General features: G+C 33.9%; 3 protein-coding genes across 7 annotated transcripts; all 3 read right to left on the minus strand.

The window, feature by feature from the left end:
• Window positions 1-485: 485 nt before the first annotated feature.
• LOC108209741 (tobamovirus multiplication protein 3) lies at window positions 486-9,370 on the minus strand. Of its 4 annotated transcripts, none has more exons than XM_017380829.2 (11): window positions 9,125-9,370; window positions 5,060-5,150; window positions 4,651-4,703; window positions 4,473-4,565; window positions 4,313-4,384; window positions 3,458-3,530; window positions 3,316-3,361; window positions 2,942-3,005; window positions 2,798-2,851; window positions 2,559-2,636; window positions 486-856 (listed from the first exon to the last, which is right to left on the minus strand). In XM_017380829.2, exons 1-11 carry the CDS (start codon window positions 9,281-9,283, stop codon window positions 764-766), a joined length of 876 nt encoding a protein of 291 aa, XP_017236318.1. In that variant the 5' UTR covers window positions 9,284-9,370; the 3' UTR covers window positions 486-763. The 4 variants fall into 4 exon arrangements, with proteins under 4 accessions (XP_017236318.1, XP_063938290.1, XP_017236310.1 ...); XM_064082220.1 differs by having other exon boundaries at window positions 5,094-5,150; window positions 9,125-9,340; XM_017380821.2 differs by having other exon boundaries at window positions 575-856; window positions 3,316-3,389; window positions 3,471-3,530; window positions 9,125-9,368.
• A 1,234-nt stretch (window positions 9,371-10,604) lies between these two features.
• On the minus strand, window positions 10,605-13,161 carry LOC108206179 (transcription initiation factor TFIID subunit 9). Of its 2 annotated transcripts, none has more exons than XM_017376400.2 (3): window positions 13,030-13,161; window positions 11,362-11,646; window positions 10,605-10,982 (listed from the first exon to the last, which is right to left on the minus strand). In XM_017376400.2, exons 2-3 carry the CDS (start codon window positions 11,617-11,619, stop codon window positions 10,698-10,700), a joined length of 543 nt encoding a protein of 180 aa, XP_017231889.1. In that variant the 5' UTR covers window positions 11,620-11,646; window positions 13,030-13,161; the 3' UTR covers window positions 10,605-10,697. The 2 variants fall into 2 exon arrangements, with proteins under 2 accessions (XP_017231889.1, XP_017231897.1); XM_017376408.2 differs by having other exon boundaries at window positions 11,362-11,662; window positions 13,030-13,134.
• Window positions 13,162-15,582: 2,421 nt separating this feature from the next.
• Window positions 15,583-19,197, minus strand: LOC108204820 (zinc finger CCCH domain-containing protein 17). Its single transcript, XM_017374447.2, has 3 exons — window positions 18,765-19,197; window positions 17,902-18,012; window positions 15,583-17,758 (listed from the first exon to the last, which is right to left on the minus strand). Exons 1-3 carry the CDS (start codon window positions 18,876-18,878, stop codon window positions 15,872-15,874), a joined length of 2,112 nt encoding a protein of 703 aa, XP_017229936.1. The 5' UTR covers window positions 18,879-19,197; the 3' UTR covers window positions 15,583-15,871.
• Window positions 19,198-20,294: the final 1,097 nt, after the last annotated feature.

Here is a 20,294-nt window from a genome sequence, read left to right on the forward strand (position 1 = left end):
TAATTTATATTAATTAAAAATATTAATAAAATTATTATTGTTTTATATTTTTGCAGTATTGATTTAATTTTGTATTAAACATTAATTTATTTATTTTTGTTTGGGAAATATTAATATTTCATTACTTAAATAGAGACAAAAAAAAATATAAAATGAATGCATCTCATACCCACCTCTCCACTTGGGTATCAAAAACTCATACCTTCATGCTTTAAAATATGGGTTTGAGATTTTATTTTCTCCAACCAAACACCAGGTATAGGTTTGGAATGGACAAACCCCATGAACCAAACGACCGTTAGAGCATCTGTACTATCAAGTCTGCAGCAATTCAGGGATTGAAAATTTCTGGTTTTGGGTGGACACATGTGCATTCTCCGTTAACCGTCCGATCCTCATCCAATCCTCGTTCTGTTCGGGACGGATAATCGGGAACTTCTTCAATTATAGAACGGGGGTCGAGAAATTTTTTATAAAAATGCGGGGATCGGGACGAATTTTTTATATCACAATGTGCTCCCAATTGTTTTCCCTTCTAAGCAAGACTTCTGCCTACACCGAATTCATACTGACATGGTATGAACAGAGATATTATGAATTGCCTTTCTACTGTTTACATCAATTATCTGTTCATACTTTCCATCCTGATTCTCTCTTCTCCTACAGGTTAGATCTCCAGCATCACAAGAAGATAACAGATCCACTAATTTGTTCAGTTATTGACCCCATTACAGTTTACAACATCGTATATTCTCTATGGTAGTCAGCGGATTGGGCGGTATTGTGTGATTCCACGCTTTGGAGGCAACTTCCTCAAAATGAAAAGGACAAGGGCTGATGGCAGTATCTCCACCAACTGCAAGGTGCAATAAATAAAAAGTTGAATTTGCTTGCAAGTACAGAGGCGACAGAAACTAGAAGCAATATCATAGATGAAGTATAGTAGTAATAAGTTTGATGCCAGCTTGAAACACAATTCTTCACGAAAAGGTGAATGAACAAACTATTCTAATTGGAATGCTAAAAATGCTATTCTGAATTAGGGGTGTCAATGGATCGGATCTGGATCGGATCAGGCATGATCCATATCCTGATCCGTATAATTTTATCGGATTCGGATTCGGATCGGATTTCAACCGGATTTTTTAGAACACGATCCATATCCTAATCCGTAGGATCACGGATTTTCGGATCGGAGCTCCGCTCCGTTTATATTCAAACAAAAAAAAAGTCTTCACCTATAAAAATTTCTTGAAACCACTCATAATAATAATTTATAAAATCAAAATGTAGTGTTTTAAAATACAAAAACATATTTGTTCAAATATTAAAAGTCTTTAATAAATTCTGAAAGTTTAGAATTTAGAAATACTACGTTAACTTATAAATATTATAAATCTCTAATAAAATAAATATGTGAAACTTTAAATTTATAGATTGTACTAATGCAGCTCAAAACTCTCAAACCAGATGCTTAATAAGTTCAACTATCCAAGTTCAAATGCTCTCTAATTTTATTTATTTATGTATATAATATATTAATAGAGTATATATATACACATATAAATATATATATATATATATATATATAAAAGTCGGATCGGATTTTTTCCGGATCGGATCATATTAAATCCATATCCTATACATATCGGATCGGATATTTTTCGGATCGGATTTTTTCCGGATCGGATTTTATTTTAGGTGATCCATATCCGCTCCATTAGCCCCTGGATCGGATCGGATCGGACCGGATATCCGATCCATTGACAGCCCTATTCTGAATGATTGCAACTGTATTTTGTAATTTATAAAAAGAAAACATGATTTATTCTTTACAACAGAAATTTCAAGGACCAGAAAATACTTGCTAAAATGTTGACACTGATTTATTCCATTCCTTCATCAAAATTCAATGAAATTTACTAATTAAAAAAAGAGCGAGTGTGTGAGAGTGTGGGAGCTTCAAAAAAATTACAATGCAAAACATGTGCCTCTGCCGAGATGAAATCTGAGGGTCTGTTTGGGAGTGCCGTTAAAAATTGTTGTGCTGTCAAAAAAAGTGCCAGTAAAAAAAGTGCTGTAGAAATCAAATAACTGTTTGGTAATTTTTTGATATTTGCTTATTTTGAGTTATAATATAAAAAAATAATTTTTTGGTGAGGTTTGATGATGAAATCCGTAACAGCTTTCTACAAAAGCTGAAAAACAGCTTTTTTCCAAAAGCATGGGAGGACCTGCTTTTTCTAAAAGCAGCTTTTCAGCTAAAAACTGTTGTTTGGAAAATCTACTTTTATATTTACCAAACAGTTTTTCACCTGCTTTTCAGCAAAAGCTGCTGTTGTTGTGTGCAACAGCAACCCCAAACAGTACCTGAATGGGACAACTTATGTGGGAAAGAACTTTAACAATGGTGGTGCATCACGAGTTCGTATCATGGAATTCACACAGATCTAAGAAATGAAAAAATCATAATGTGCTTCTACAATCCTATGATTATATACATAATATTTTATTATCAACATCAAAAAAAGCACATATTAGCTGAAACTGATACTTACCAGATAATAAAAGAAGCTCAGAACCGGGTGATACAAAACGTCGAGGTTGGCAGCTTTATCAAATGCATTAAAGGAAATCTGCAATAAAGATGAAACACACAAGAATTAGAATAAAAAGGGCATTGAGCATCCAAAATATTACACAGGTTTCCATCATTTATAGTGTAACTTGATCATCTTGGACAAATAACATTCAGTAGGCAGACAAAGCAGAAGATGCATTAATCTCACTGACTCACCATTATGCATCTGATAAGAAAGCATGTAAAACATATGGTAGTAAGATAGCCAACCTGAGAGAGAAACAATTACAGAGCATGTGAGAAAGAGTAGTCATAATCAGTACTACATATATAATGTGTGCGCGCGGGTGGTTAATGTACCTCCTGTAACTTCTTATGACGCCCTTTTGATTCCACTGGAAATCGTTTTAACATCAAGAAGAGCCTGTATTGAAATGAAAATTAAAGATTGCTTAAACAGAGGTGCTTGAGTGAGAATTAGATTAATATACATAAGTGAAGGCAACCTAATGACTTCAGGTGACAATCACTGATGGGTTCATAAACTACCCTCAACTTTTTAACTGAACCGTTAATTTTTGACGGAAGGGTTGCAAATTGCCGCGCACAAATTACCTGTGAGTGGCGAAGTGCAATTATCTAAAGTCTGCATACTAAAGTGTTTTTGGGCCGAAGTCTAGGGGTGCGAATTGCAATAAGCTCTAAGCATAATTAAGGAAAGAGAAAGGCAATACCTTCCACCATATAGGAGAAATCCCAAGGCCGTGAACAATGATATAGCTGCCCAGGAATTTATGTTAAGAGCAGCCTATCAATATCAGTTCATAATAGATTTATGATACAATACTATCACAAGTCACTAAAAGAAGCACGAACCAGCAAAGAACACCTTTGATATGATGACTAGAACTGGGATGGGATTCCACCATATAACCAACCACATCACAATCTGGAATATATTAAAAAAAATATTACTCTTGCAGTTTATGCTTGAGGTCAATGTATGTTACATCTTGTATTATAATGGGCATCACCATGATAAACACAAGCCAATCATAGTACTCTCGATGCAGGAGATGCGTTATTAGTCTACAGGCAATAAAGGTGCCGCAGGAGAGGCATACCGTTATGATGCAGCCACTAGTATTATTAATTTTGTTGGCCTGTATTTGCATCACTGCGCAGTTAACTCACACTGCGTCCCAGACTACAGCTTTTATTGACCAAGACCTCAAGAATACGTTTTTATCGAGAAAATGTATAATGTCTTTGTTTAACAAGTATTATTTTATTTTTTATTTTATTTTTTCTAAATTTTAACAAGTATTATTATCACGTATTACTATAACTCACAAAATAAATGTACTTGGCCTAACCACACACTCAACCAGACAAATAGTTTTCTTAGTTTTTTCACGACTTTGTAAAGCGAAGCCTGTTTGGCAAAAATAATTTTGTCAAAAGAACTATTTTTTATAAAAAAATGTACGCATTTATGTACCTTTTTTTAGAAATAAATATTAAGAAAGTGTTTCATATTCGTTATTTAGCAAAAATAAGTACTTATTTCCAAGGAAAAAAGTGCACATTAACGTACTTTTTTCCAAAAATAAGTCCTTGCTTATTTTTGAAAATTAAGGTAAATCAGACACCCCCGAGTAACAAATACATTTCGCATAAAAATCTTAATTCAACCCTATGGTAAGCTATAATAACAATTGGGATATAAACCTGAATGGCATAAACAACGCTGTTGATTATCAAGAAACTTGGCCTGAGTCCATCGGCACATTCTTCATGTGCCTGTGTGATGATCAAAATGACATTAGTATGATATCAGTATACACTCCTAATCAATTGGGGGAGTTAATCGTGATAGAAATTAAAGTACCTGATAGTATATTTCTGCCCAGAATAAAACTAACAGCGTATAAGTTGTGAAAAATGCAAGACTTGGCACATCAAGCAACAGATGCTGTACAATCTGAAAATAAATCTCATAAATAGTTAAGCTTGCATATTTTATAGGTATAAGCAGGTGTTGGATGTAATTTGAAGAAAGCTCGTACCTCTGGTTGCAAATTCTGAACATCTTGACGAAAAACAAAAACAACACATCGAACTGCAAAAGACGAAAACCATCATACTCAAAGTTGATAAAATTAACAAATAAGAACAAAGAAAGAGAACAACAGGTGCAACTACAAGTAGCAGGGGAAGCAAGTTCTGAAACCAGGGACGGATATATTCATTAAGTAGAAACTGAAAAATAAAATAGAATAAATGACAGCAGAAACCTTAGGACAAGAAGACTAAATATATCAATTTGTGTATTTGTTAATACAAAATTTCCCCAATCCCAGCTCACCTACTAGAATCATTTCTAAACATCTGTAGTTTATAGTACTAATCTCAAAATAAAGTGCCCCTGCCCCATTGTTTCCACCACTGACTCCAAGTACAGAAAAAACAACAAACCTCCATTGACCAAGAAGTTAAGAAAATGGAAAACCTTCTGAGTGGTCCATCCATACTCCGGCAGTCTCAACTGGATCCGTAACAATTGTACCTACCAGAACCCAATGCTAATAAATTACCATCATGAGAGGCATACATAATCATATAGTGGCTACATGCCTTCCATATAAAAGTCAGATATAATATTAGTCTAGAATATAAGTGTGCAAAGACATCTAACATCTAAACACATAATATTGGGGGCTTCATCGAAATTGTCAATCATGAATAAATACAACTTCAATCAGCAAGGTAACCACCAAACACACAAGGGAAGGAAGAGAAATGTTGGGACAATGGATTCGACATATATGAAAATCTGGGGATTTTAATGCTGGGCTACAGCCTACAAGTATACAACATAAATAAAATAATACAAATACATACATACATACATACATACATACATACATACATATATATATATATATATATATATATATATATATATATAGGGCATTGCTCAAGACAAAACACCCTTAAAAAAAGAACAAAGAAGAACACTTTGGAATCGAACATAGAATCTCATCTAAAACTTGAATTAAATTCTAACTTTAAGCTAATTAACCATTTATTATGAATAATAATAGTATCTAGCATGTTTAACAACAATTATGGATTAAAAATAACATGATTCTATGTGATATTAATCATGTAAAGAATATATACATGATTCCATTTTGGATTCTGTTTTGGATTATGTTCTGGATTTTATAATATTTCATATTAATAATTTGGATAGATTTGGATGTTAGATTTCATATATTAAGTTTAGTTAGTGCTTAACTATGTAATTATAATCATAACAAATCATTTTTTATGAAAGAAAAAGTGTTATGATAGTGTTCTGTGTTGTTCTTTTTTTAAAGTGTTCTGTGTGGAGTACAACCCTATATATATATATATATATATATATATATATATATATATATATATTCAATGTTGTATATGATAAAATCCAGTATTGAACATTAGAGCTTATTGCAATTCGCACCCCTAGACTTCGGCCCAAAAACACTTTAGTATGCAGACTTTAGATAATTGCACTTCGCCACCCACAGGTATTTTGTGCGCGGCAATTTGCAACCCTTCCGTCAATCTCCGTTAAATATTTATGTTTAACGTTACTTTAGGCGGGGTAAAATGGGAAAATCCACTTCTAACAGTCTTCTTCCCCCATTTACTTTATATAGGCCCTAATCTCATGTTTATTAGTCCTAATTTACTTGTTTTTTGTTTTATCAACTATTCTCATGTTTATTAGTCCTAATTTACTTGTTTTTTGTTTTATCAACTAGAGAAAAGATGAGGGAGGAGTGTGCTTGTGAAAACACTTGCTTGATTTTGTCCGAGCAAGTCTGATTCCGCCTGGTCATCTAGATCATATGCATTACAACAATCCAAGCCATGTGATTCATTGTGTATTAGAACTTCGTCAAGCAGGTATTAAACTCAAACCTGGAAAGGCCACAAGTTTTTTGGTGATAAAGTTTAGTCACGGTGTGCTGGAAATGCCATCTATCACAATGGACGATTTAATGGCTCCTTCTTGATTAATTGCGTGGCTTATGAACAGAATCATCAATTTTGCAAGCCTCGAGAATTGGCCTCACTTCTGCACGTTGTTGCCCAAGAAATGTGACTGAATCATATTGATGAAAGAATAACGGAGGACAACATTTTGATCATGATCAAATAAGAAGCTGGAAATTTGAGATTTTAAATTTCCATCTATTAAACTGCTAATTAACCCACTAATAGTGGGTTAATTCTTTAATTTTTTTTAAATGCCAAAACTACCCTCAACTTTTTAACGGAACCGTTAATTTTTTACGGAAGGGTTGCAAATTGCCGCGCACAAATTACCTGTGAGTGGCGAAGTGCAATTATCTAAAGTCTGCATACTAAAGTGTTTTTGGGCCGAAGTCTAGGGGTGCGAATTGCAATAAGCTCTAAACATTAATACTTTAGGGAAATTGAACCAAGCTCGTTATTTTATCGTCCTTGATAGTTTAAGACAGGAAATATATCGTCAAAGTCACAACTTTAACATCTGGAAATTCAAAGCATGAAATAATAATATTAATTCTGTATTTATTTAGTATCATTATTTAGGCATAGAATTAAATGTAATTCCTTATAGGAAAAAAAACATGATCATAGTAGATATGTAGATTGTTTGTGAATTCTAGGTTATGGCAGTAGAATACTAACTAGATTATAAAAGAGTTGTTTCTTTTTTCTATACTCGTATATTTAAGACTTTGATTGTTGGTTTAGTACTAGGATTTTATACTCCCATATAAGGAGACATAATTTTAATATTGCAAGGCTTTGATCATTTATTTAATATTGAATATTGATATCTTTCTATCCTTTCATATTTTATTCCATAAAATCATCTATTTTGTTCTTGTTCTTCAAATTGGTTTGACGAGCTAATCTTTTGTTTAATCGATTTCTTAATTGCTGGGAGATCTGTGGTTTAAAAATAAATTGAAGAATTACTGTTTATCAGCATAATTCATAGTTACTGACTTACTGTTCATTGCCCTTGGTCCGGGGAGAGGTTGGGAGTATTTTTCATCGGCATTGTTCAACCAAAAAAAAATGGCCAAATTTTTTGAGAAATATGGTAGATGCCACTAGCATTACAAACTAAAGGATATACTTGTTATAAAAATGGGGTGAAATAAAGTGCCACGGGAAGAACCTGTTAGAAACTAGACCACTTAATCACAAAGTAAGCATGTTAAGGAGAATGTGTATCAACACTAAAAAAGAAATGGCATATGATGCGCCTAAAGATTGAATTTGTTGTGAACAAGGCGGCCGACATCGTCATGGTGAAACATATTGGGAACATATTGACAATTTAGGCCAAGACAAACCCTTGAGAAATGCAATATGATAGAGATCATCCCACAAAGAGAAGATGTGTCGCAGAACATGAAGATATCATATTTGAAAAGTTTGGCCATGCCGAGCACTTAAGTAAGATATTAATTTGTACTATTTTTATTTAGAAATATAATTAATTTTAATTTGTTATAAAGCTTACTTAAATCACATATATGTAGATAGATTATAAGCAACATTCTAAATTATGGTTATAGAGCTATAAGAGAGAGGATTTGTTTCACTTCCTAATTAATTTCTAAATTGTTCAGTTGTTTAAAGTTTTATGGCTTTTACTACAAAACCTCCTAAAAGGACATGTGATCTTCTAATATCTGAAAATCAGCCTGATAATTGAATGAAAATTCCAATCCCAGTGTGATGGAGGTAATTCCTTTCTTTCCCACTAGCGCTTGAAAATTCATAGGGGTTTTTACGGATGATCACCTTATGCCCAGTACAATTTATAAATTCTTATCCTTTTATTTTTTTGCATTCCAAAGATTTTTCGCTTCCAATAGTTTTCATGCATCAATTGGTAAATAGGATTACTATAACAATCACATAAAGATTACTGTTTAAACATATTAATACTTTAACCTCAAATAAATCCCAAAAAATTACAATTTTTATGTCAGTATCCCCCCCTTCTCCCAAATAAGCACGTCGCACAATGCTAATCTTAGTACGGAAATACACTCAATGTTGCAGTCCATATACACACCATCACTCTCGATACACTCTGTAAGGAAGATCAGTTGCCAACTCAAACCCACACTTCCTTAGAAACACTGCAGGTTCAACTAAGAAACCTAAGGACCTTGAACCAAATATTCAACACTTAAACCACAAAATGCACAACCATACATAACACCATCGAAAAAACCACAAAACATTTGGCTCTCAGGTTCCCATCTAACAATCCGAGGCAGACCCTAAACATTAATCCATAAAGAAAATCAACAGGCCCTGTTTATTGTCTAATACAACAGTTCCGGAATCACTTGTTAGATAAAGCTTAAATAGCAAACATTTGAAACATATGCACCGATTCAATAAAAAAACACATATATTTCATAAAATGACATAAACCAATATATAAAAATATGATAGAGTATGAAAAATTACAAGAGCAGTGACCGAGAGGATCCCAAAAAGGGCAGCGAGAAGGTGAAAAATGAAAGTCTGCCATTGTGTTGATTCGTTAATAAAAGCCCACCAATCAGATGCGTCGTCTTTTAGTATTAACGCCACCACCGACGACAAGGTCGCCGGCGCCGGACCCATCGTCTGAGATTTTATTCTATGGGAGAAGGATAATTAAGCCCCTTCAATAAATTGATCCTACACAAAAATATACAGCATAGGATGGTTTTGTGCATTGTTTCTATTAAATTAATCGTATATGTACTTGTTTTAATTATTTTAAAGATATAGCAAAAAAAGATCATTACAAAAAAAACAATATAGCAAAAAAGATGAGATTTTTGTATCAAATAAATTTTCATCAACATGTTTAATACAAATTGGTTATCTTTCTTTTCTTTTATCTTTCATCTTTCATTATTTCAATGTTGATTTTTTTTTCTTTGATACATATATGAAACTAATATTAAATTATAGATGAAGATAAAACTAAATAGTATTTAATTTTTTTTAATATATGTAAACTTCTTTTCAAAATATTTACTGGAAAATGGAAATAAAATAAATTTATTGTATAATTATATTCAATAACGTAACTTTTTTATTATTGTTTTTCTTAATTTGTTGTAGTTTGTTGAGTTAACAATTTGAAAACCATAATATAAAATCAAAATATTCAATAATAAGTACTCCTGTCGATCAAACTTTTTACATTGAAGTAAACAAAGCAATGGAGTCATATAGTTATGAGAAAATAATAATATTATTTTTAATTTGTTTATCCAAAAGTGCTTGTTACTTTCCAGATAATATATTTTTGAATTAATGAGATTCTGAACATTATATCTTCGTTCTTTCTATTAAGGAAATATATTTTTTTTTATGATAAAAAAAAGTGTCTTATGATTAAAAAAAATACAAATAGACATAAAATTTCGAGATATTGTCCTCGCCCGTGGTACCTCAATACTTCGAGAGTTGTTCAATACTTCTAGAGTTGTTCGGCTCACAGAACATCTGAGGGGTTATTTCAAATCTTCAACGGCCGAAAGGATTAAAAAGGTTTCCTAATATTGTTGAACTGATACAAATTGCTCTAGATGAAGATGAAAATATTAATGATACTAGCATTTTGCTGAGACCTAATCATATGTGTCACATCATTTGAAAATAGAATTTGGATTCGTAACATTGTTAAAAAAAATCAAAAAGTAGTGTTATTTTCAGTGATGTCTTGAGGGCAAGCAGATGATTGGTAACATATCATTGGATCTGAAATGATAATTTGCATAGAATAATATGACGGAGTCCCCTTGATCTCCCGTGCTTGGTATAACAGAACAGAAAATTCTATTTGAGGACAGGGGAAATTCTGTTTAAAGATGTACAGATTATGGCATATGTTAGAAAACTAGATTATCGACAAATACACATATACCACATTTTTTGAACCCCGTCAGTATGAACATAAACATAATTGATTAATTTCTCAATCTAATTATTAAGAATGTCGAAGTTAAGCATTTATGTTACAAAAGGGCAAGCGTAATGTGTTTCATATGCTTCCTCTTGGACGTTTAGCTCCAAGGGAAAATGACACTTGCTGAGAAGCATTCAGAGGCACTTGTGTTTTTGGTTCTTGGGTTGGTTTAGGGTTTGGGTCAGCCATCTCTTCATCCTCAGTTTCTTCAACGGCTTGACTGGCTTGTTTAATTGGGATTGCAAGTTGGTAGTTTGGACTAATCAAAGTATCCTCATCTGGGGGAAGTGCAATTCCTGGTCCTGATATGGACTTTGGCAGTGGGATTTTGTTCCTGTTCCTAGCCAACTCCAGGAGGACCTGTGAATTTCAAGTACATTAACTGACAAAAGATAGTCATGAGGGTTATGGCCTTATCGGAGTGTAATACTATGAATTGTCTACAGGTAGAAGCCACTATTATATTATACTGGATACTGGATAAGAAGAAAAATAAAAGTATGCCTGAAACATGTCATATTTTGTAGGGCATATAATCAAGAATTGAACAAATGCTTCTAAGCAACGCCTTTAAACTTGAAATATGGTTTATGAAGAAAAAAACAAATGCTCTACTAGAATGCAAAAAATGGAAACAGATTAGCAGATATAATCAGGCACATCATTCAATAAGTGAGACTTAAACAGGCATCACATATCTTGACAGCAGTTTCTGAAGAGGTGAACATAGGTTAGTTACCTCTCGTGGTGGGGGCTGAGAGAAGCTAAAATTGACTTTTGACTGAATAGCCAATTTTACATCATCTGAGTCAATGGCAGACTTTCCGGCATGCTCAGCATAAACTTGTGAATCAGTCAGGATATCGACAACATAGCGATACCATAATTCCAAGAATTGGTGGATAACGCGAGGTTCATAATCCACAACACCCATAGATTTTAGAAGGGTTTTGACAATCTTTGCATCTCTCGGCAAGTTCTCCTCTCCATCTGCCATATCTGCAATGGTCCTTTATCTTGGTTCCTGTATGCTCAAGAAACTATTTATAGCGGTTCTTCAGAAAAATAGTTAAATCAATACTCAACATTTAAGACACGATTCATGAAAACAATAACACAATTATAATATATATGAGTCTATCAGCCGGCCCTGTTCTCTAACCCAATGCTGACTTGATATCATGTTTTTTATTAACAAAATGAACACTTTGTATACCTTCTTTTCCAACAAAGCATATTGGAGGAACCGATGGTAATCAAGATTTAACTATTGGACACATAAAAATTAAGCCTATAGTGTGACACGAATTTACTAATTTGGAACATCCTTACAAAATCAGAGCACAAAGCAATAACTTTGTAAAGACATCGTTAAAGCCTATTAACTGTTGCGGGAAAAAGAGGGAAAACCAAAGTAACGGAGTGCTATGCTTCGGCATTCCTCCATATTTCTCACGACAACACAACTCAAAGGAAAATTATAATTAGTTAATTACTGAAGAAAGAGTTATGGAACTGCTTCTGTTCTCTAAAAATAAAAAAACATAATTCTTAGGGGTTTACAAAAGAACAATTTTGTTTTGTAAATTAACATAACATATATGTGTTAGGAATGATTTTGCGGTTTGTATATATTTGTCTCCTGCTTTCGCTATGAACCATAATCATTTACACTGCATATGCCTACTACAGGTTCAAGACATTTTTATGACTCCTTGGTGTGGTCTTTAAAAGCAAACAATATGTCAATTCACCTACGGTAAAAGGTATCTAAAAAGTATTTCAAAATATTCATTTGTGGCAATTGTGACATAAAAATAAAACACATTGTTAATAACATTAAAAATTGTTCAAAACTTTTTGTACTGACACAAAGACACAATATTAATAACGAAACTATAAAATGACCTAATTATGCTAGTATTAATAAATCACCTCAAATCTTTTGTTTGAGTATTTAGATAGCCATAACACCTTAAAATTTGTGGCATACGGAAATTAGTTCAGATGCCCAAATATCAAAACACTTAAAAAAACAATAGAGCAGAATTCACACCTCTCACACCTCCGTGTTAACAAAAGACGTTAATCGAAACCGCATTAATATCCTCTTAAGCAGAACCGGTCATATATCAAGCTCCAAAACAACAAAATTCACATCCAATGAACTATAAATCACAATTACCCATTCTATCGTAGTCAAACAATTCAATCGAAGAATATATGCAATCAAACTAAATATGCAGAACAAGCAACTGATCGGTTCAAATATTAATTTATAATCGAAAGAACTACTGTATAAACAGTAACGAAACCCTAATTACAAGTACGATAAGTAATGGATCGAAAATGATATTAGGTAATATATAATTACGAGCTTCGGTGAAATATAGACGGAGAAACATACCGGAAAAGCAAATCGGCACTTGAAATCCGGAGCGAGTTGAGGCGTCTTTTTTTCAATTTTGAGAGAGGGACTGAGGGAGGTGTGTGTCTGAGCCTAGAGGTCCAGTCATGAATTATAAATCAAAATAAGTTTAAAATCCTAATTATTTTAATAATTTATTTTTATTTCTGAAATTTAATTTTATAAATATATACAGGATTTGATTGAAAAATAATTTATAATAATTTATTATATTAATAATTTTTATATCAAATAAGCTATAAACACCAAAAAAATTATCCAAACATATAAACTAGTTATTTCTTACTTATAATTAACTTCTCATTAATAAGCACTTATTTTAAATTACGTCAAACAGTTCCAATATAACAACTCTTTATCGAAAATTATGACATTTAGCAAAAATATATAAATAATATGTGCATTAGTTTAAAGGTTACTTATTGAAAAATAATAATTAAGATCTGACATATGACGTGGTATATTATTAACGAATTTTTCGTGAGATGTCATTAATTCTAAATTTTTGATAAAAATACAGGTAATTCCAATATTTGTCAACAAAAAAATCACTAATTGTAAAATTTTTATCATCTTCATTTTCTTACTGTTGAAGATATGTTGATTATAATCTATTATTCTGGACCATTATCCAAGTATATAATTTAGTTAGCAGCTTATGAGTAGTCGAGCACATGAAAGCTTATGAACAACCTAGCAGCTGTAAGGCTTAAGCTGAAAAGAAGCTAGCAGCAGCAGAATTTGAGAGAAACCGCCAAAGTGCAAAAACTGAGAAGCAAGCAGATTATATTCGCAGAACTGGTCAAATACCTTCCTCTTTTTCTTGCTGTGGTTTGTGGCTCTGTTTATTTTTCTTTTATCACCTCAAGGCCAGCAAGAAATGTATTCACGTAGATGTTTATACTTATCTATTGTGCCCGTACTTATATCCGTGTAGAAACATCAACCCTTATCTTGAGAAATAGATCCACAGGAATCTTACCTTGTCTATCTTTTCCAGAATTGAAGAGAAATATGGTTAATATCCATGTTGGCTGCTATGGCACCAATAGAGCAATTGGGCGCCAAGAAATGATAAAAGATGTGATGCCTATAAATATATACAAAATACAGTAGGTTTATGTATTGCTTCACAAATTGTGCTTGCACTATATATCACATGCTGCTTCTCCAAAGTAGTAATCTGTTATGCTATTAAGATAATCGGAATTTGAGCAAACAAATTACATCATAAGCCCTATTCATTTGTATGAATGATTAGTCATCTAGCTTTGGGTACCTTCTTACCTCTTCTATCCGGTAATGAGGATCTTTTAGGTTGTTAGTTCTAGCCTTCTAGGTAAAGATCAGCCTTTAACATCAATAACTTAAATGAAGGTCACTCGGAAAGTTTTGGCCTTTCGGGAATAGCTGTATAGATCAGAGATACTATTGACAAGTATAGATAGATGCTATTGATAATACCTGCTACACCTCCCATGAGAAAAGAAACCAATAATAGAGTCCTCTATGATGTCTGGTTCTTGATTCTTTATTGATGGACGTGGTGATGATTCAAGCCCAAATTATTTTTTTTATTCCGTGCAAAGCTCAAGTTGGGGATGACATGGTTCAACCAATGCCCTTAGGCTGGTGATGTTGGACAGTTTCAGGAAGTTGAGCTGAAAGACTGTTACATAGATTCATCACTTGTAGCTGAGTGAAATAATTGAAGCTTGAACCTAAAGATTGTGGAAATCGCTGAATCTGCTTGTTTTTCAGCTCTCTTGCCCTTGTTTTTCTGCTAATTTAACTCATGCAGCACACCATTTTGCCATCAACAAGGCTTGACCCCAAAAAATACTGTGAGGACGCCTTGACCAAGCGGGCATTACTGATGAAGGATAAATCTTTTGAGTGTTCTCCTACTGTGATATTCTGATTGATCAGGCTTTCAAGCTTACTCCGGCCTTTCAGGATCCCCTCTGCATGCATGTTTCTTAAAAGGGAAAAATATCAAATTGGTGACTCGTTCAAATCAAATGTTTCAAGTGACCACTTTCCAGTTTGTCTCAAATTAGTCACCATTTAGCACCTAATATCTGGGGGTCCAAGTTGTCAAAAAAACCGCGACATAATCTCCAAGTCCTTCGAACCGCGACATACTCTCTAAGTCCTGCAAACCGCAGTTAGAGTATGAGAAGCTAGAAGACGGACATTGATGAAAATGGAACTGTCCAGTGTCCAGTTGTTTTGTGCTTATTTTATTCTACCGGAGAGCAGAGCAACATGAAGCTAAATAGCTAATTGCTGAACTAGTTTAGTTGCAGAATATCAGAGGACAGCAACCTCCCGGAAGTAGCAAAAACTCACCGGCCTCTATGCCCTCCTTTTCGAGCAGTTGTACATACTCTTTTCAAGGATCACCAGCTAGTATGAATCTACCAAATTAAGAATGGTAGGATACTTTGCGAAAAGTAGCTACTAATGCAACCAGTGATTACGAATTCAAAGGAACAATTGCGGAACTAAACATAGCCACAGCAAAGTAGATAACAGAAAATTGTCTCTTATTAAATCTTTCTAAACATAACAGCCATGAACTTTTCATTTGACTGAATAAAATGGCCAAAGCCACAATCAGAATGAAAAATTCAGAGCAATTATAACTTAAATACAAATATAAGTTATTCTAAAAAAGTAAAGGTACATGAAAAACCAAGATTCAATCAACCTACTACCAAAGTCCACACAGAAACCTTGCTAATGAGCTGTATGTGTTCGGAACAAAATCAGCAGGTACTACGCACCCGAGCAATGAGTGAAAGATTAGTAACAACTCCTATGAATACATGACACCCATTTTCTTTGCAAAGTCATCCGCATCATCATCTTCGTCAAAGTAGTCATCTCCAGGATCAGCATTCTCACCTTCATCTATATTAATAAAGTCTTCGCCTTCGGCCTGCTCATCATAGTCAAAGTTGCCTCTCTGTTCATAGGCTTCATCACCAATCATACCTTCTTCAATCTGTAGCTCACTGTCATTAGGTTGTAGAGAAGACTGCCCCTCGTATGCTTTGTTATTTTCTTCTGCTACGCCAACTTCACCAGCTGCAGGTATTGATCCTTCATTTAAACGACTCTCATTCACTTTATTATTGGCTTCAGAAGAAAGTGCAAAATTCATGCTTTCATTTCCTTCCTTCTGATTATTTTCTTTATCAGTTGTGAATCCACTTTCATGAAAAGCACTATCCCCACCTCTTTTTCGCTTTAAAATTTCACTCAAGGGCTTTGGCCCATCAAATGAGACATCTCCTTCCCCCTGTTTGACTTCTTCCGTTGGGGAATATTTTCTTTTCCCATGCAACAGTCTATCATTCATGTGCTGTCCAGAACTCTCTGAAGTCTTGCGAACCTTTAGCTCTGATAGGCTTTTAGGACCACTAAATTCAGCATTATTGTCAAATATTATATCTCTTCTTGTGCTAGACCCTCTGAAGTTCCTCCGATCATCAAAATCCTCCTGAACTCTTCCCTTTATTCTGTCCCTAAGCCTTCCCAGAGGCCTTTGCGGGGATAATCTCCTAAGATGCCTAGACCTGTCATTTTCTCTCTCTGAACGAGGATCGATTCTATTAATAGGAGATACTGATCTACCTGGAATTTTAATTCTCCCTCGAAGTCGACTGCTGGCCTCATGCACAGGTAATTGGTCCCTTCTAGAAGCTCGTGAGCTCCGGTCATCAGAATGGTTTTCACGAGAAGGATTTCGACTGATAACTGATTTTAAACCATTATTCCTCTTCTGCTTTGATAAATGATGACGCAAGTCTGACCCATCAATTCGGCCTGGGCTATCAGCTCTAGGGTATCGCCTCCTTTCTAATTGAGCAGGTCCTCTTACCATTCTCTCAGATGAGTCATATTGCCCTTGCAGGGGCTCAAAAGAGTCATAATTACGCGAATCATGATACATATCTCGGTCCACACCACCCACGGAACCATAATCAGCAGAACGTCCGATATCATACTCATTAGCTGCGGTGAAATTCATTCCATCATGCCCTGTTCTTCCATATTGATCTTCGTCAGGATAATATTCAGAATCTCTAATTTCATCATCCACAAGAACATCAAACCCAGGTGAAGGCTCCCTCGAGACCTCGTCAGCATCTTTGGCATTTAAAATACTTTGATCCTGTAGCGTATGAACCTGACTACTACGGTGTGACCTGCTAACCAAGTTTCCATTGCTGGAGGAATGAACATTTCCTCGACTGTACCGAGGAAGCTCACCCTCCAACCCAGCACCAATCGGTTCATTTCTGCCAACTGGAATTTCATTTCTCAACAGAGCCTTTCCCGCTATAGCAGTTGGATTCATCATTGATGGTAAATCAGCCGATTTAAAGGCATTTGCCTGTGAAACCTTCTGCTCCTGAGTAGTATGCTTTCCAAGACCACCAGAAGTTATTTTATTAGTTTGAGGTTCAGACACTGGTGTAGCTCCTGCAGACTGGGTAGCTTTGCTGTTGAGAGAGTAGGGGTAATGCATAAAGGGGCATATATCACCTTTCAGACAGTAGCCTTTCTGGAAAAAAATGCAGGGAACTGCTTGTTTGCCAGGGACATTAGGACCCTGCGATGCAACTGGTGCTAAAGTCTGGGATGGAGGTAAAGAATTTACAGAAGGAGTCGTCACTTCAAGTAATCCATCTAGAGGCTGAAAATTGATTAATATAAGCATATTTAGTTGTACTGATTTAGATGTTAGTTAGAGGGAATTACAAAATTTTCTACTTATATGTTCTAATAGATTAGTCCAATTCAAAATATCACAGATATAAATAAGACATGTAAACTTACCGGATGTCGGAAAGCACACTTTGGGTTCAAGCAACTGCCATTTAGCCAATACCAGCAATCCCGGGGGTTAAGACGTGCAATGTCACTATGACGATACTCGCATTCAATTCCCTGAGGAGAATGACATATAAAGGATCAAATGCACATTTCAAATTACATAGCAGTGATTCTATCTGTTTATATTGTTTAATGAAGTAACTGACTTCAGGTGTCTAAGATTATAACTATTTCTAGAATGCCCCGTTAGCAAATTTGCAGTTGACAATAACGTAAACAAATAACAGCCCTATATTACACTTGTTATACGAGCTGCAGAAATAAATTTACTCATATTGGAATTTGGATACACGTTTCAACCACGAATGTCTACAAAGAGTAAAAACAACTACGCTACAAAAAAGAGATAACATGCGGCCACATGTCAGTCGATTTCATCACGAATATCATTTATAACACAATAACGACTAAACGCCAATAAAATCTCTGATATCTTGCAGTCAATTATGTCAGAACCGACAAAATACAAATAATTGGTATTGACAGAAAAAGGATAAATCCTTCTTCGACAAGAATCATCAAGCAAAACTTCTCCTTTCAGCTCAGTAAAAAAACCCTTCCGTCACCACCCAAGTAATAACCGAAAACACCCCAATTCCATCATGCAAAACCGTAAACAATAACATTTCAGAACTCACCTATAACCCCTAATCAAATTCCCAACATATTCAACAAATTGCAGATAAATCAAAAGGAAACAACCAATACAGCACATGAATCTCATACAAATGCACAAGATCAAGAAAACATACATCGCACATGATTAAAACATAAAAAATGAGTGGTTATAGGGATAAAGGAGGGACCTTTTTGCATGTCAATGGAGAAGCAAGAAAGTAAACACAGTCCGTGTTGCGTTTGAGAGCTTCTTCATGTTGTAATTGTTGAGGTGTTATCTCTGATTGTGAACCACCCAACATGGCGGCTGATTGATCAAGATCTAGGGTTTGCTTATTTCAATAACAATACTAATTGATCTAAAACATATTTGATATCAAGACAGAGATGAAGAGATAGAAATTGAGGAAGGTTGAGAATGATATAAAATTGTGTGTTTGAAACTTTATGTATGTATATGTTTGAGGAAGATATTGGGGCTTGTTTTAGTTTAGTTTGGTTTTGTTAAGGTTTGTGTTGTGTTGGGGGAGATGAGATGAGGGCTTGTTTGATAGACAGACAGCGTCATAGGTTGTGAAATTGAGGGCCTGTATGCCTATCTCTCATCATCTATCTGGCCCCAAACCTGAAAGTCCTTTTTTTGGTAATTTTCATACCAAAACTTGCACTCCTCCATTTATTTTACTTCTATGTGCTATTAAAAATTAAAATTAAATTCCAAAGAAGTTGTTTACAGGATATTATCAAAAAAAATTGTTGAGTACGAGTACCTTTATTTAAAATATATAAACAGATTATACACACATGTGTATAGCATTTTGTCATGTGAAAAGGTCATTTAAATACTTTTATCAAATTATATATTATTAAAGCATTAATAATGTAAAAATATTATCTTCTATTAAAAAATATTATTTTAAATCAAAATTTTATTTATAATAATATAGAAATAAATAACGAATTAAATATGCCTATGATTCCTTAATATATCTTTACACAAAGAAATTGTTATATACATTTTTCACTTATAAATTTGTGTTATATATGTGACCTTTTGTACCAATAAATTAATTTAAATTAAAAATAGAACTGTTAGATTTATGTCATAACAAATATATAACAAATATGCATATTATATTTATAGTGTATCAAGACGTGTGAAAATATAAATAATAACGGTTTTTTTAGTGTGTGCCCATGATCAAATGCTAAGTATCAACTCTCGTAAAAATGGTTTAATTTGATTGGTGGAATTGGTGTGAATAAGGGGAGCCATCAACATTTAATATCCATTCACTAATCAAAAGTTAGTATTATCATAAGATCGAGTTAGTGACTATTGTGTGCCCATTGACAACGATAGAAATTCGAAATAATAATAGTAACTCAGCAAACATAATTTATTGCTGTTATATGAATATTATAATAGATATAATATATTACATCAAGAATGTGGGTTTATATATAATCAGCTATTTTCTTTGCTTTATTCGTGTTTTTCAATAGTACTCCTCCCCGGGTAAGGATTTTTATCGTTCAAGATTGTATTTTTGTTTGGTAAAATCTTTTTTGGGTGAGATTTATTCCCAATTTATTTAAATTTTGTTTATTCTCTCTTTGTGAGAGTTTGGTATTTTTTGGTGTGTTTTGATGTGATTCGATATCCAGAACGTTAGATTTGTCGGATTTTCAGAGGTTTGATTCACTGATAAAGATTT

This window comes from Daucus carota, chromosome 1 (assembly GCF_001625215.2).
Source record: "Daucus carota subsp. sativus chromosome 1, DH1 v3.0, whole genome shotgun sequence".
In the NCBI taxonomy this organism is placed as follows: domain Eukaryota; kingdom Viridiplantae; phylum Streptophyta; class Magnoliopsida; order Apiales; family Apiaceae; genus Daucus; species Daucus carota.